A 14,962-nucleotide genomic window follows, 5' to 3' on the forward strand; every position below is an offset into this window, starting at 1 on the left:
TGCAGTCTGCCACTCCAGTTTGCTAAACGTCTCCGTAACGCTATCACGCTTACCAAAACACCCTGTGACGAAAAGCGCCGCTCTTCTTTGGATCTTCTCTATCTCCTCTGTCAACCCGACCTGGTACGGATCCCACACTGATGAGCAATACTCTAGTATACGTCGAACGAGTGTTTTGTAAGCCACCTCCTTTGTTGATGGACTACATTTTCTAAGGACTCTCGCAATGAATCTCAACCCGGCACTCGCCTTACCAACAATTAATTTTATATGATTATTCCACTTCAAATCGTTCCGCACGCATACTCCCAGATATTTTACAGAAGTAAATGCTACCATTGTTTGTTCCGCTATCATATAATCATACAATAAAGGATCCTTCTTTCTATGTATTCGCAATACATTACATTTGTCTATATTAAGCGTCAGTTGCCACTCCCTGCACCAAGTGACTATCCGCTGCAGATCTTCCTGCATATCGCTGCAATTTTCTAATGCTGCAACTTCTCTGTATATTACAGCATCATCCGCGAAAAGCCGCATGGAACATCCGACACTATCTACTAGGTCATTTATATATATTGTGAAAAGCAATGGTCCCATAACACTCCCCTGTGGCACGCCAGAGGTTACTTTAACGTCTGTAAACGTCTCTCTATTGAGAACAACATGCTGTGTTCTGTTTACTAAAAACTGTTCAATCCAGCCACACAGCTGGTCTGATATTCCTATCCAACTGGTTCATTAGATTGTCAAAATCCCAAGATGGTTGGCGGGCCTTGCTCATAAAACTAAACATTCTCCATTGGTGAGGGTCCGGCGATCTTGCTGGCCAAGTTAGGATTTGCCAATCACGAAGATAAGCAGTAGAATCTGTCGCCGTGTGTGGGTGGGCATTATCTTGCTGAAATGTAAGCCCAGGATGGGTTGTCACGAAGGATAACAGTTTGGTGCGTAGAATATCGTCGGTACATCGACATACTGATGTACTGTAAGGAAGCTGAGGATGACAACGACACGTGTCCTGCTGAGAAAAGACTTGGCATCCCAGGCCAAAACTTGTGGTTGTCGAGCTGTATGGCAGGCCACTGTCAGATTGCTACCCCACAAACGTGCAGCGCGTCCCCAGAGGTAATGCGCTGACCATCGGAAATCACTTCGAAGCGGGACTGATCACTGGAGACAATTCTGCTCCAGTCAATGAGATTCCAGGCCGAAGACCGGTCTGGAGGTGACCCAGACAGTGCTGTGATGCCAGTCTTTCCGCCACGACATGGCCCGACAGCCGGGAGTGATGGTCTGGAGTGGCACTTCATTTCTTAGCAGGACCCATTTGATTGTCAGTCGCGGTACTCTCGTAGAACTGCGGTACGTCGACGGCATTCTACGCTCCATGATTTTGTTCTTTATGGGAAGTAATCGTCTGCTTTCGTTCCAGCGAGGTAACTAACGCCCACCCACAGGAGGCGAGGATTCTTTCTGCATGTCTCCGTGCTTGCCTAACCCTACCAGCAGGGTCGTTGGATCTCTCCCCTATTGAGAAAGTCTGAAGCATTCTGCATAATTGCTTGAATAAGATTAATACATGGACTTTACTTATGAAGCTCTTTCTCTTGAATAAATCATCAAATTTTTCTGAAGTTATAATGATTCGTTTGTCTGTACATGTACATCACATCTACGGATTTCTGTCCAATTCGGATAATTCCTTCGTAATGCGTCGTTTTTATTTGTCTTAGAGGAAAAAACTTACAGGCCCTCAACACCACGTTTATCAGCGACCTGTCTTAGAGTCTATGTATGTGTTGGGCTGAGAATATACCAGATTTTTCGGTCACAGCTTTTTTTTTTTTTTTCGAAGTTACAATTAAAAGTTTGTGACTATTCCTAGTATCGTACTTGTTGGTATTCCCTGAGGAGTCTTGGCTCATCAAGTCAAGCAGTTATGTAGCTTTTTAAAAAGTTGAAGGATAATAGGTGATTCGTACCCCGAAAATGACACAGTATGCACTTATTAAAATATCAGTGGTTGTTGAAGATGTCACCCAGACGCGTTTCAGTAAGCTATAGCAACTTACTGTACCATATTGAGTTGCATGGGAAGTTTTATTTACACTACTGGCCACTGAAATTGCTACAACACGAAGATGACGTGCTACAGACGCGAAATTTAACCGACAAGAAGAAGATGCTGTAATATCCAAATGATTAGCTTTTCAGAACATTCACACAAGGTTGCCGCCGTTCGCGACACCTACAACGTGCTACATGAGGAAAGTTTCCAACCGATTTCTCATACACAAACAACATTTGACCGGCTTTGCCTGGTGAGACGTTGTTGTGATGCCTCGTGTAAGGAGGAGAAATGCGTACCATCGCGTTCCCGACTTTGATAAAGGTCGGATTGTAGCCTAACGCGATTGCGGTTTATCGTATCGCGACATTGCTGTTCGCGTTGGTCGAGATCCAATGACTCTTAGGAGAATATGGAATCGATGGGTTCAGGAGGGTAATACGGAACGCCGTGATAGATCCCAACGGCCTCGTATCACTAGCAGTCGAGATGACAGGCATCTTATCCGCATATCAGTAGCGGATAGTGCAGCCACGTCTCGATCCCTGAGTCAACAGATGGGGACGTTTGCAAGACAATAACCATCTGTACGAACAGTTCGACGACGTTTGCAGCAACACGGACTATCAGCTCGGAGACCATGGCTGCGGTTACCCTTGACGCTGCATCACAGACAGGAGCGCCTGCGATGGTGTACTCAACGACGAACCTGGGTGCACGAATAGCAAAACGTCATTTATCCGGATGAATCCAGGTTCTGCTTACAGCATCAGGATGGTCGCATCCGCATTTGGCGACATCGCGGTGAACGCACATTGGAAGCGTGTATACGTCATCGCCATACTGGCGTATCACCCGGCGTGATGGTATGGGGTGCCATTGGTTACACGTCTCGGTCATCTCTTGTTCGCATTAACGACACTTTGAACAGTGGACGTTACATTTCAGATGAGTTACGACCCGTGGCTCTACCCTTCAATCGATCCCTGCGAAACCCTAGATTTCAGCAGGATAATGCACGACCGCATGTTACAGGTCCTGTACGGGACTTTCTGGATACAGAAAATGTTAGACTGCTGCCATGGCCAGCACATTCTCCAGATCTCTCACCAATTGAAAACGTCTGGTCAATGGTGGCCGAGCAACTGGCTCGTCACAATACGCCAGTCACTACTCTTGATGAACTGTGGTATGGTGTTGAAGCTGCATGGGCAGCTGTACCTGTACACGCCATCCAAGCTCTGTTTGACTAAATGCCCAAGCGTATCAAGGCCGTTATTACGGCCAGAGGTGGTTGTTCTGGGTACTGATTTCTGGGAATGTTTGCACCCAAATTGCGTGAAAATGTAATCACATGTCAGTTCTAGTATAATATATAAGTCCAATGAATACCCGTTTATCATCTGCATTTCTTTTTGGTGTAGCAATTTTAATGGCCGGTAGTGTATTTATTGAAGATTAGTTTTGGACGGCTTGGCTCTGAGCACTATGGGACTTAACATCTGAGGTCATCAGTCCCCTAGAACTTAGAACTACTTAAACCTAACTAACCTAAGGACATCACACACATCCATGCCCGAGGCAGGATTCGAACCTGCGACCGTAGCGGTCGCGCGGTTCCAGACTGAAGCGCCTAGAACCGCTTGGCCACACCGGCTTGGACGGCTTGTTCAGCATCAAATCATCCTCAAGAAGAAAATACGGTCGACTTTATGATACATTGATATGGACAAACAACCAAGCACTATCCAAACAGACCTTGAAGGCCCAACGACACCGACCGGCCGTCATGTCATTCTGAGCTCTCACCCGATGTGTATACGGAGGGGTATGTAGCCAGCACAATGCTCTCCGGGCCGTTGTCAGTTTTCGTGACCGGTACTGCTACTCTCAGTCAAGTAGCTCATCTATTGGCCTTACAGGCGATGGTTGCACCACACGTTTCAACAGCACTCAGCAGACCCAGACACTGACCCATCCAAGTGCTAGCCAATCCCGACACTGCTTAACTTTCGTGATCTGACGGGAAGTGGTGTTACCACTGCAGCGAGGCTATTGGGACATACCAATGACAGCTTAACAAAATTTGAGGGGGAAAAATAACTATATATCATATAATATTTAGGAGGGTGAGTCAAATGAAAACCTCAAATATTTTTTTAAAATATCATTTATTGTGCAGAAGTGGTACAAAGCTGTATCACTTTCAACATAATATCCACCACCCTCAATGCAAGTCCTCCAGCGCTTACAAAGTGCATAAATTCCTTTAGAAAAAAATTGTTTTCGTAGTCCTTGCGACCACCCGTGCACCGCGTGGCGTACCTCTTTCCTCCCACTGCGTCTCTGAGTGGTCCAAACATATGGAAATCACATGGGCAAGGTCTGGCGAGTATGGTGGACGAGGAAGACACTCAAAATCCAGGTCTGTGGTTGTTGCAACTGTTGTACGGGCAGTGTGGGGCCTTGCATTGTCATGTTGCAAAAGCACACCTGCTAACAGCAATCCACGTCGCTTTGTTTTGATTGCAGGCCGCAGGTAATTTTTTTAGGAGATCTGTGTATGCTGCACTGGTGACAGTCGTCCCTCTACGCGTGTAATGCTCCAAAATGACGCCTTTTTCGTCCCAAAAGAGAGTCAGCATAACCTTCCCTGCTGATGGTTCTGTTCGAAACGTCTTTGGTTTTGGTGATGAGGAATGGCGCCATTCATTACTCGCTCTCTTCGTTTCCGGTTGGTGGAAGTGAACCGAGGTTTCGTTCCCAGTAACGATTCTTGCATGGAAGCCATCACCTTCTCGTTCAAAGCGCCGAAGAAGTTCTTCACAAGTATCAACACGTCATTCTCTCATTTCAGGAGTCAGCTGCCGTGGCACCCATCTTGCAGACACTTTGTGAAACTGGAGCACATCATGCACAATGTGGTGTGCTGACCCTTGACTAATCTGTAAACATGCTGCAGTGTCATTCTGTGTCGCTCGGCGGTTTCCCTTCACTATGGCTTCAACTGCTGCAATGTTCTGTGGAGTCACAACGCCTTGTGCCTGACCTGAACGAGGAGCATCTTCCACTGAAGTCACACCATTTGCGAACTTCCTACTCCATTCCTAGACTTGCTCCTGTGACAAACTTACATCACCGTACTGAACCTTCATTCGTCGATGAATTTCAATAGGTTTCACACTTTCACTACGCAATAACCGAAAAACAGAACGCTGTTCTTCCCTAGTGCAAGTCCCAAGTGGGGTGGCCATCTTTATACTGATACTGCGACGGAATGTGTGCATCTGCACTAAGCAGCCACCTACAGCCCATTCTGCATGCTGCTTACTAACTTACAGGATGTTGTTGTTGTTGTAGTCTTTAGTCCTGAGACTGGTTTGATGCAGCTCTCCATGCTATTCTATCCTGTGCAAGCTTCTTCGTCTCCCAGCACTTCTACAACCTACATCCTTCTGAATCTGCTTTGTGTATTCATTTATTGGTCTCCCTCTACGATTTGTACCCTCCACGCTGCCCTCCAATGCTAATTTTGTGATCCCTTGATACCTCAGAACATGTCCTACCAACCTGTCCCATCTTCTTGTCAAGTTGTGCCACAAACTCCTCTTCTCCCCAGTTCTATTCAATACCTCCTGATTAGTTATGTGATCTACCCATCTAATCTTCAGCATTCTTCTGTAGTACCACATTTCGAAAGCTTCTATTCTCTTCTTGTCCAAACTACTTATCGTCCATGTATCACTTCCATACAAATACTTTCAGAAACGACTTCCTGACACTTAAATCTATACTCAATCATAACAAATTTCTCTTCTTCAAAAATACTTCCCTTGCCATTGCCAGTCTACATTTTATATCCTCTCTACTTCGACCATCATCGGTCATTTTGCTCCCCAAATAGCAAAACCCATTTACTACATTTACGTGTCTCATTTCCTAATCTAATTCCCTCAGCATCACCCGACGTAATTCGACTACTTTCCATTATCCTCATTTTGCTTTTGTTGATGTTCATCTTATTACCTCCTATCAAGACACTGTCCATTCCGTTCAACTGCTCTTCCAAGTCCTTTGCTGTCTCTGACAGAATTACAATGTCATCGGCGAACCTCAAACTTTTTATTTCTTCTCCATGGATTTTGATGCCTACTGAGAAATTTTTCTTTTGTTTCGTTCACTGCTTGCTCAATATACAGATTGAATAACATCGGGGAGAGGCTACAACCCTGTCTCACTCCCTTCCCAACCACTGCTTCCCTTTCATGTCCCTCGACTCTTATAACTGCCATCTCGTTTCTGTACAAATTGTAAACAGCCTTTCGCTCCCTGTATTTTACTCCTGCCATTTTTAGAATTTGTAAGAGAGTATTCCAGTCAACATTTTCAATAGCTTTCTCTAAGTCTGCCGGCCGAAGTGGCCGTGCGGTTAAAGGCGCTGCAGTCTGGAACCGCAAGACCGCTACGGTCGCAGGTTCGAAACCTGCCTCGGCCATGGATGTGTGTGATGTCCTTAGGTTAGTTAGGTTTAACTAGTTCTAAGTTCTAGGGGACTAATGACCTCAGCAGTTGAGTCCCATAGTGCTCAGAGCCATTTGAACCATTCTCTAAGTCTACAAATGCTAGAAACGTAGGTTTGCCATTCCTTAATCTATTTTCTAAGATAAGTCGCAGGGTCAGTATTGCCTCACGTGTTCCAACATTTCTACGGAACCCAAACTGATCTTCCCCGAGATCTGCTTCTACCAGTTTTTCCATTAGCCTGTGAAGAATTCGAGTTAGTATTTTGCAGCTTTGACTTATTAAACTGATACTTCGGTAATTTTCGCATCTGTCAACACCTGCTTTCTTTGGGATTGGAATTATTATATTCTTCTTGAAGTCTGAGGGTATTTCGCCTGTCTCATACATCTTGCTCACTAGATGGTAGAGTTTTGTCAGGACTGGCTCTCCCCAGGCCGTCAGTAGTTCCAATGCAATGTTGTCTACTCCCGGGGCCTTGTTTCGACTCAGGTCTTTCAGTGCTCTGTCAAACTCTTCACGCAGTATCGTATCTTCCATTTCATCTTCATCTACGTCCTCTTCCATTTCCATAATATTGTTCTCAAGTACATCGCCCTTGTATAGACCCTCTATATACTTCCACCTTTATGCTTACGCTTCTTTACTTAGAACTGGGTTTCCATCCCAGCTCTTGATATACATTCAAGTGGTTCTCTTTTCTCCAAAGGTGTCTTTAATTTTCCTGTAGGCAGTATCTATCTTACCCCTGGTGAGATAAGCCTCTACATCCTTACATTTGTCCTCTAGCCATCCCTGCTTAGACTTTTTGCACTTCACTTACAGGATAACGGCGCGAAATTTCGATTTTTTATTACAAATTTAAGTTTTTCATTTGACTCACCCTCGTAGTATATGTTGTCACACTTCCATACGGCATGTGATGCTGTTTTATGGGAACATCATAGTTGTGGTTATACCCCATTGTGACTCTCACTAATTTCTGCTTCAACAGCACTTTGCCTAATTTTATGTCTTTAAGTTTTTTACTGTTCGCATGACGCCAGACCGAAACCCAATAGAACACTTTTGTTAAGACGTTGCTCAGAATCCCTTCGTCCTAAATCACTATCTACTCTGGTTTTGGCTCTTGAGAAAGAATGGACTGCCATTCCCCACAGGCATTCAGAAATTTGACAAACTGTTCCCAGCAGATTCAAGCCTTGCGCATGAAAGGCAGCAGAACTTCTGTTTCTAACACAGCTGTGGAAAATGTTCTGAATTTAAACATAGTGACCTACGATGAATTTTCTTTGATTTTTTCAAAATAGTGATATGATGTTGGAAATAAACCACTATGGGCTTATCAGTTATGGTGTCAATATTAAATATCTTTTGGTACATTGATTTTAGAATTTAAGAAAACTAAACTTTCACGTATGTTAGTTGAGCTGTAGACAGTCTCTACCGTCTTCGATCTCAACACTGGCTGAATTCCATTTGACTGAGCAACATGTTCCATAACAGTACTTACGAGATGAGGAAAACTACGAAACTAGACGGATTATAAACGATAAGGTTCATCTTAGTGTAGGATTTGCCCTACTTTTGAAATTTGGCAGACCGCCAGAGAGAATACGTAATCTACACCAGTGTGGGAGTTTGATTGGTGAATGGTTGGAAGGAAAGATTGATTCATTCCCACATTTGTACCGTCAATCATTTGTTCCGTCATTTCTTTGTTTATTCATTTATTCATTACTTAATTCCAAACTTAAATTAGTATCTGATGGTGACCCACTGTCATAAAACTATACCTAAATCATTACACATCTGCCTGTACATGACTGCTACAATCAACACACAGGTCGTTGATGCTACCATATGCTTACCCTTCGCCATTGGAGAGAGGACGAGGGCGTGGGTGGACCAGCCGCCAGCGCTGCACCCGAAGATGGTGACGTTGTCGGGGTCGCCTCCGAAGCTGGAGATGTTGTCCCGAACCCACTGTAGCGCCAACACCTGGTCCTTGAAGCCCATGTTACCAGGAACCACGTTGTCCCCTGTACTCAGGAAGCCTGCAACAAAGTGAATACATAAAATGCTGGTCGTTAAAGTCGCACGTGTAAGAAACCAAACAATACCAGTGTAGCAGCAAGAATGCATGATTACACTACTGTCCATTAAATTTGCTACACCACGAAGATGACGTGCTACAGACGCGAAACTTAACCGAAAGGAAGATGCTGTGATATGCAAATGATTAGCTTTTCAGAGCATTCACACAAGGTTGGCGCCGGTGGCGACACCTACAACGTGCTGACATGAGGAAAGTTTCCAACCGATTTCTCACATACAAACAGCAGTTGACTGGCGTTGCCTGGTGAAACGTTGTTATGATGCCTCGTGTAAGGAGGAGAAATGCGTACCATCACGTTTCCGACTTTGATAAAGGTCGGATTGTAGCCTATCGCGATTGCGGTTTATCGTATCGCGACATTGCTGCTCGCGTTGGTCGGGATCCAATGACTGTTAGCAGAATATGGACTCGGTGGGTTCAGGAGGGTAATACGGAGCGCCGTGCTGGATCCCAACGGCCTCGTATCACTAGCAGTCGAGATGACAGGCATCTTATCCGCATGGCTGTAACGGATCGTGCAACTACGTCTCAGTCCCTGAGTTAACAGATGGGGACGTTTGCAAGCCAACAACCATCTGTACGAACAGTTCGACGACGTTTGCAGAAACATGGACTATCAGCTAGGAGTTCATGGCTGCGGTTACCCTTGACGCTGCATCACAGACAGGAGCGCCTGCGGTGGTGTACTCAACGACGAACCTGGGTACACGAATGGCATAACGTAATTTTTTCGGATGAATGCAGGTTCTGTTTACAGCATCATGATGGTCGCATCCGTGTTTGGCGACATCGCGGTGAAAGCACATTGGAAGCGTGCATTCGTCATCGGCATACTGGCGCATCACCCGGCGTGATGGTATGGGGTGCCATTGGTTACACGTTTCGGTCATCTGTTGTTCGCATTGACGGCACTTTGAACAGTGGACGTTACATTTCAGATGTGTTACGACCCGTGGATCTACCCTTCATTCGATCCCTGCGAAACCCTACATTTCAGCAGGATAATGCACGACCGAATGTTGCAGGATCTTGTACGGACCTTTCTGGATACAGAAAATGTTAGACTGCTGCCCTGGCCAGTACATTCTCCAGATCTATCACCAATTGACAACGTCTGGTCAATGGTGGCCGAGCAACTGGCTCGTCACAATACGCCAGTCACTACTCTTGATGAACTGTGGTATCGTGTTGAAGCTGCATGGGCAGCTGTACCTGTGCACGCCATCCAAGCTCTGTTTGACTCAATGCCCAGGCGTATCAAGGCCGTTATTACGGCCAGAGGTGGTTTTCCTGGATACTGATTTCTCAGAATGTATGCACCCAAATTGCGTGAAAATGTAATGACATGTTAGTTCTATTATAATATATTCGTCCAAATATTTCTTCTTGGTGTAGCAATTTTAATGGCCAGTAGTGTAAAGTTGCACCTAATCTATATATAGTGATAAAATTGAGTACACAGATCTGGCATCCAGCAATAATATATTTATCCCATCTATGCATCGACTCGAAATTTTCTAGTACGACGGATAAATATATGGCATTCAATACTATTCCGACTACGAGAGCTACCGAGAAAGCAGATTACGTTTTCACCTGCAGCAACAATGGGTGTTGTCTGAGCGTTTGTCCGTTCAGTCGGCATCCAGCCATGCCAACGTGAGGAATCTGTCGTTTCCAATTACTTCACAATAAAATTTCTACACTGATGTACACTGTTAGTATGAGTGACATAAAAGTAGATATCTTAGGTGTTGCGAAACAACTCAAATCAGTTAAGAAATGTAAGTCTTCTGGTCCAGATGGTATACCAATCAGGTTCCTTTCAGAGTATGCAGACACAATAGCAATCATATACAAACGTTCACTCGACGAAAGGTCTTTTCCTAAAGCCTGGAACGTAGCACAGGTCATACCAATATTCAAGAAAGGAAACAGGAGTAACCCACTGAATTACAGACCGATATGACTGACCTCAATTTGCAGTAGGATTTTGGAGCATATACTGTACTCGAACATTATGAATCACCTTGAAGAAAATAACTTATTGATACGTAACCAACACGGATTCAGAAAATATCGTTCTTGTGCAAAGCAGCCAGCTCTTTATTCCCATGAAGTAATGAGTGCTGTCGACAAGGGATCTCAGATCGATTCCATATTCCTAGATTTCCAGAAGGACTTTGATACCGTTCCTCACAAGCGACTATTAATCAATTTGCACGCATATGGGGTATCGCCTAGTTGTGTGTCTGGATTCGTGATTTCCTCTCAGAGAGGTCACAGTTCGTAGTGATAGACGGTAAATCATCGAGTAGAATAGAAGTGATATCTGGCGTTCCGCAAGGTAGTGTCATAGGCCCTCTGCTGTTCCTGATTTACGTAAATGGTATACGTGATAATCTGAGCAGCCCCCTTAGATTTTTTGCAGATGACGCTGTAATTTACCGTCTACTAAAATTATCAGACGATCAATTGCAATTACAAAATGATCTAGAGAGAATTTCGGTATGGTGCGAAAAGTGGCAATTGGCAATAAACAAAGAAAAGTGCGAGGTCATCATCATGGGTACTAAAAGAAATCTGATAAATTTTGGGGATACGATAAATCGCACAAATCTAAGGACTGTCAATTCGACTAAATAACTAGCAATTACAATTATGAGCAATTTAAGTTGGAAAGACCACATAGATAATATTGTACGGAAGGCGAAACAAAGACTGCGCTTTGTTGTCAGAACACTCAGAAGAAGCGAGAAACCCACTAAAGAGACAGCCTACATTACACTTGTCCGTCCTCTGCTGGAATATTGCTGCGTGGTGCGGGATCCTTACCAGGTAGGATTGACGGAGGAGATCGAAAAAGTGGAAAGAATGGCAGCTCGTTTCGTGTTATCGCGCAATAGGGGTGAGAGTGTCACTGATATGATACGCGAGTTGGGGTGGCAGTCACTGAAACAAAGGCGGTCTCCTTTCAAAAATGGCTCTGAGTACTATGGGACTTAAAATCTGAGGTCATCAGTCCCCTAGAACTTAGAACTATTTAAACCTAACTAACCTAAGGACATCACACACATCCATGCCCGAGGCAGGATTCAATCCTGCGACCGTAGCGGTCACGCGGTTCCAGACTGAAGCGCCTAGAACCGCTCGGCCACACCGGCCGGCGCGGTGTCCTTTGCCGCGAGATCTATTCACGAAATTTCAATCACCAACTTTGTCTTCCGAACGCGAAAATCTTTTGTTGACACCCACCTACGTAGGAAGGAATGATCGTCATAATAAAATAAGAGAAATCAGCGGTCGAACGGAAAGATTTAGGTGTTACTTTTTCCCACGAGCCATTCGAGAGTGGAATGGTAGAGAAGTAGTACGAAAATGGTTCGATGAACCCCCTGCCACGCACTTAAGTGTGAATTGCAGAGTAATCATGTAGATGTAGATGTAGGTGACAAAATTCATGTGGCAGCGATGTGACCGTTCGGTTCTAGGTGCTACAGTCTGGAACCGCGAGACCGCTATGGTCGCAGGTTCGAATCCTGCCTCGGGCATGGATGTGTGTGATGTCCTTAGGTTAGTTAGGTTTAAGTAGTTCTAAGTTCTAGGGGATTGATGACCTCAGAAGTTAAGTCCCATAATGCTCAGAGCCATTTGAACCATTTGAGCGGCGATGTGCAGACATGCAAGTGGCGCTAGTATCGCACACCCTAGGCATAAGGCTGTCATTTGTGCCGAGGTGGTTCATGTGAAAAGTTTTACGACGTGATTAACCTGATTGAACAGAAATTGAACGCGGAATGGTAGCTGGAGCTAGACGCATGGGTCATTCCAAAATTCGGGCATTACCTCTCAGCAGGGACAACACAGATAGCAGCAGCATATGCGTAGAGTTGCCAGAGGTAACAGACAAGCAACACTGCGTGAAATAACCGCAGAAATCAGTGTGGGAGAAACGACGAACGTATCACTTGGCGTTAACAGCTATGGCAGCAGATGTGTCCCTTTGCTAACAGTACAACATCGCCTGCAGTGCCTCTCCTGCAATCGTGAGCATTTAGGTTGGACCCTAGACAACTGTAAAACTGTGGTCTGGACAGATGATCCCTATTTCACTTGGTAAGAGTTGACGGTAGGGCTCGAGTATGGCAGAGAGACAGGAGCCGCGAAGCCATAGAACCAGGTGGTCAACAAGGCAAGCAGGTGGTGGCTCCATACTGTGTTTACGTGGATGGACTGGAACCTCCGGTCCAACTGACCCGATCATTGAGTGGAAATGGCTACGTTTGGCTGACTGGAGACCATTTTCAGGCATTCGTAGACTTCATGTTCCCAAACAACGATGGAATTTTTATGGATGACAATGTAGCATATCACTGGGCCACAATTATTTCAAGAACATTCAGGACAATTTGAGCGAATGGTTTGGCCACGCAGATCACTCAACATGAATCCCATCGAACATTTATGCGACATACTCGGGAGGTTAGCTCCTGCACTAAATCCTTCACCGTCAACATTTTCACAATTATGGACGATTATACAGGCAGCAAGGCTCAATATTTCTGCAGGACTCTTCCATCGATTTGTTGAGTCCATGCCACGTGGGGTTGCTGACTGTTGTTGTTGTGGTCTTCAGTCCTGAGACTGGTTTGATGCAGCTCTCCATCCTACTCTATCCTGTGCAAACTTCTTCATCTCCCAGTACCTCCTGCAACCTACATCCCTCTGAATCTGCTTAGTGTATTCATCTCTTCGTCTCCCTCTGCGATATTTACCCTCCACGCTGCCCTTCAATACTAAATTGGTGATCCCTTGATGCCTCAGAACATGTCCTACAAACCGAACCTTTCTTAGAGTCAAGTTATGCCACAGACTCCTCTTCTCCCCAATTCTAATCAATACCTCCTCATTAGTTATGTGATCTACCCATCTAATCTTCAGCATTCTTCTGAAGCACAACATTTCGAAAGCTTCTATTCTCTTCTTGTCCAAACTATTTATCGTCCAGGTTTCATTTCCATACATGGCTACACTCCATACAAATACTTTCGGAAACGACTTCCTGGCAGTTAAATCTATACTCGATGTTAACAAATTTCTCTCCTTCAGAAACGATTTCCTTGCCATTGCCAGTCTACATTTTATATCCTCTCTACTTCGACCATCTTAAGTTATTTTACTCCCTAAATAGCAGAACTCCTTTACTACTTTAAGTGACTCATTTCCTAATCTAATACCCTCAGCATCACCCGATTTAATTTGACTACATTCCATTATCCTCGTTTTGCTTTTGTTGATGTTCATCTTATATCCTCCTTTCAAGACACTGTCCATTCTGTTCAACTGCTCTTCCAAGTCCTTTACTGTCTCTGACAGAATTACAATGTCATCGGCGAACCTCAAAGCTTTTACTTCTTCTCCATGAATTTTAATACCTACTCCGAATTTTTCTTTTGCTTCCTTTACTGCTTGCTCAATATACAGATTGAATAACATCGGGCAGAGACTACAACCCTGTCTCACTCCTTTCCCAACCACTGCTTCCCTTTCATGCCCTTCGACTCTTGTAACTGCCATCTGGTTTCTGTACAAATTGTAAATAGCCTTTCGCTCCCTGTATTTTACCCCTGCCACCTTTAGAATTTGAAAGCGAGTATTCCAGTTAACGTTGTCAAAAGCTTTCTCTAAGTTTACAAATGCTAGAAACGTAGGTTTGCCTTTTCTTAATCTTTGTTCTAAGATAAGTCGTAAGGTTAGTATTGCCTCACGTGTTCCAACATTTCTACGGAATCCAAACTGATCTTCCCCGAGGTCCGCTTCTACCAGTTTTTCCATTCGTCTGTAAAGAATCTGCGTTAGTATTTTGCAGCTGTGACTTATTAAACTGATAATTCGGTAATTTTCACATCGGTCAACACCTGCTTTCTTTGGGATTGGAATTATTATATTCTTCTTGAAGTCTGTGGGTATTTCGCCTGTCTCATACAACTAGCTCACCAGATGGTAGAGTTTTGTCATGACTGGTTCTCCCAAGGCCATCAGTAGTTCTAATGGAATGTTGTCCACTCCCGGTGCCTTGTTTCGACTCAGGTCTTTCAGTGCTCTGTCAAACTCTTCACGCAGTATCTTATCTCCCATTTCGTCTTCATCTACATCCTCTTCCATTTCCATAATACTGTCCTCAAGTACATCGCCCTTGTATAAACCCTCTATATACTCCTTCCACCTTTCTGCCTTCCCTTCTTTGG

At 44.5% G+C, this 14,962-nt stretch overlaps 1 protein-coding gene across 1 annotated transcript in view; it reads right to left on the bottom strand.

Moving 5' to 3' along the window:
* Positions 1-14,962, bottom strand: part of LOC126210650 (esterase FE4-like) — a 180,464-nt gene that overhangs the window by 106,296 nt on the left and 59,206 nt on the right. Inside the window, exon 4 of the mRNA XM_049939980.1 lies at positions 8,467-8,652. Within this exon, the coding sequence (XP_049795937.1) occupies positions 8,467-8,652 (186 nt within the window). The remainder of the gene's footprint in view (positions 1-8,466; positions 8,653-14,962) is intronic.

This window comes from Schistocerca nitens, chromosome 10, assembly GCF_023898315.1.
Source record: "Schistocerca nitens isolate TAMUIC-IGC-003100 chromosome 10, iqSchNite1.1, whole genome shotgun sequence".
In the NCBI taxonomy this organism is placed as follows: Eukaryota; Metazoa; Arthropoda; class Insecta; order Orthoptera; family Acrididae; genus Schistocerca; species Schistocerca nitens.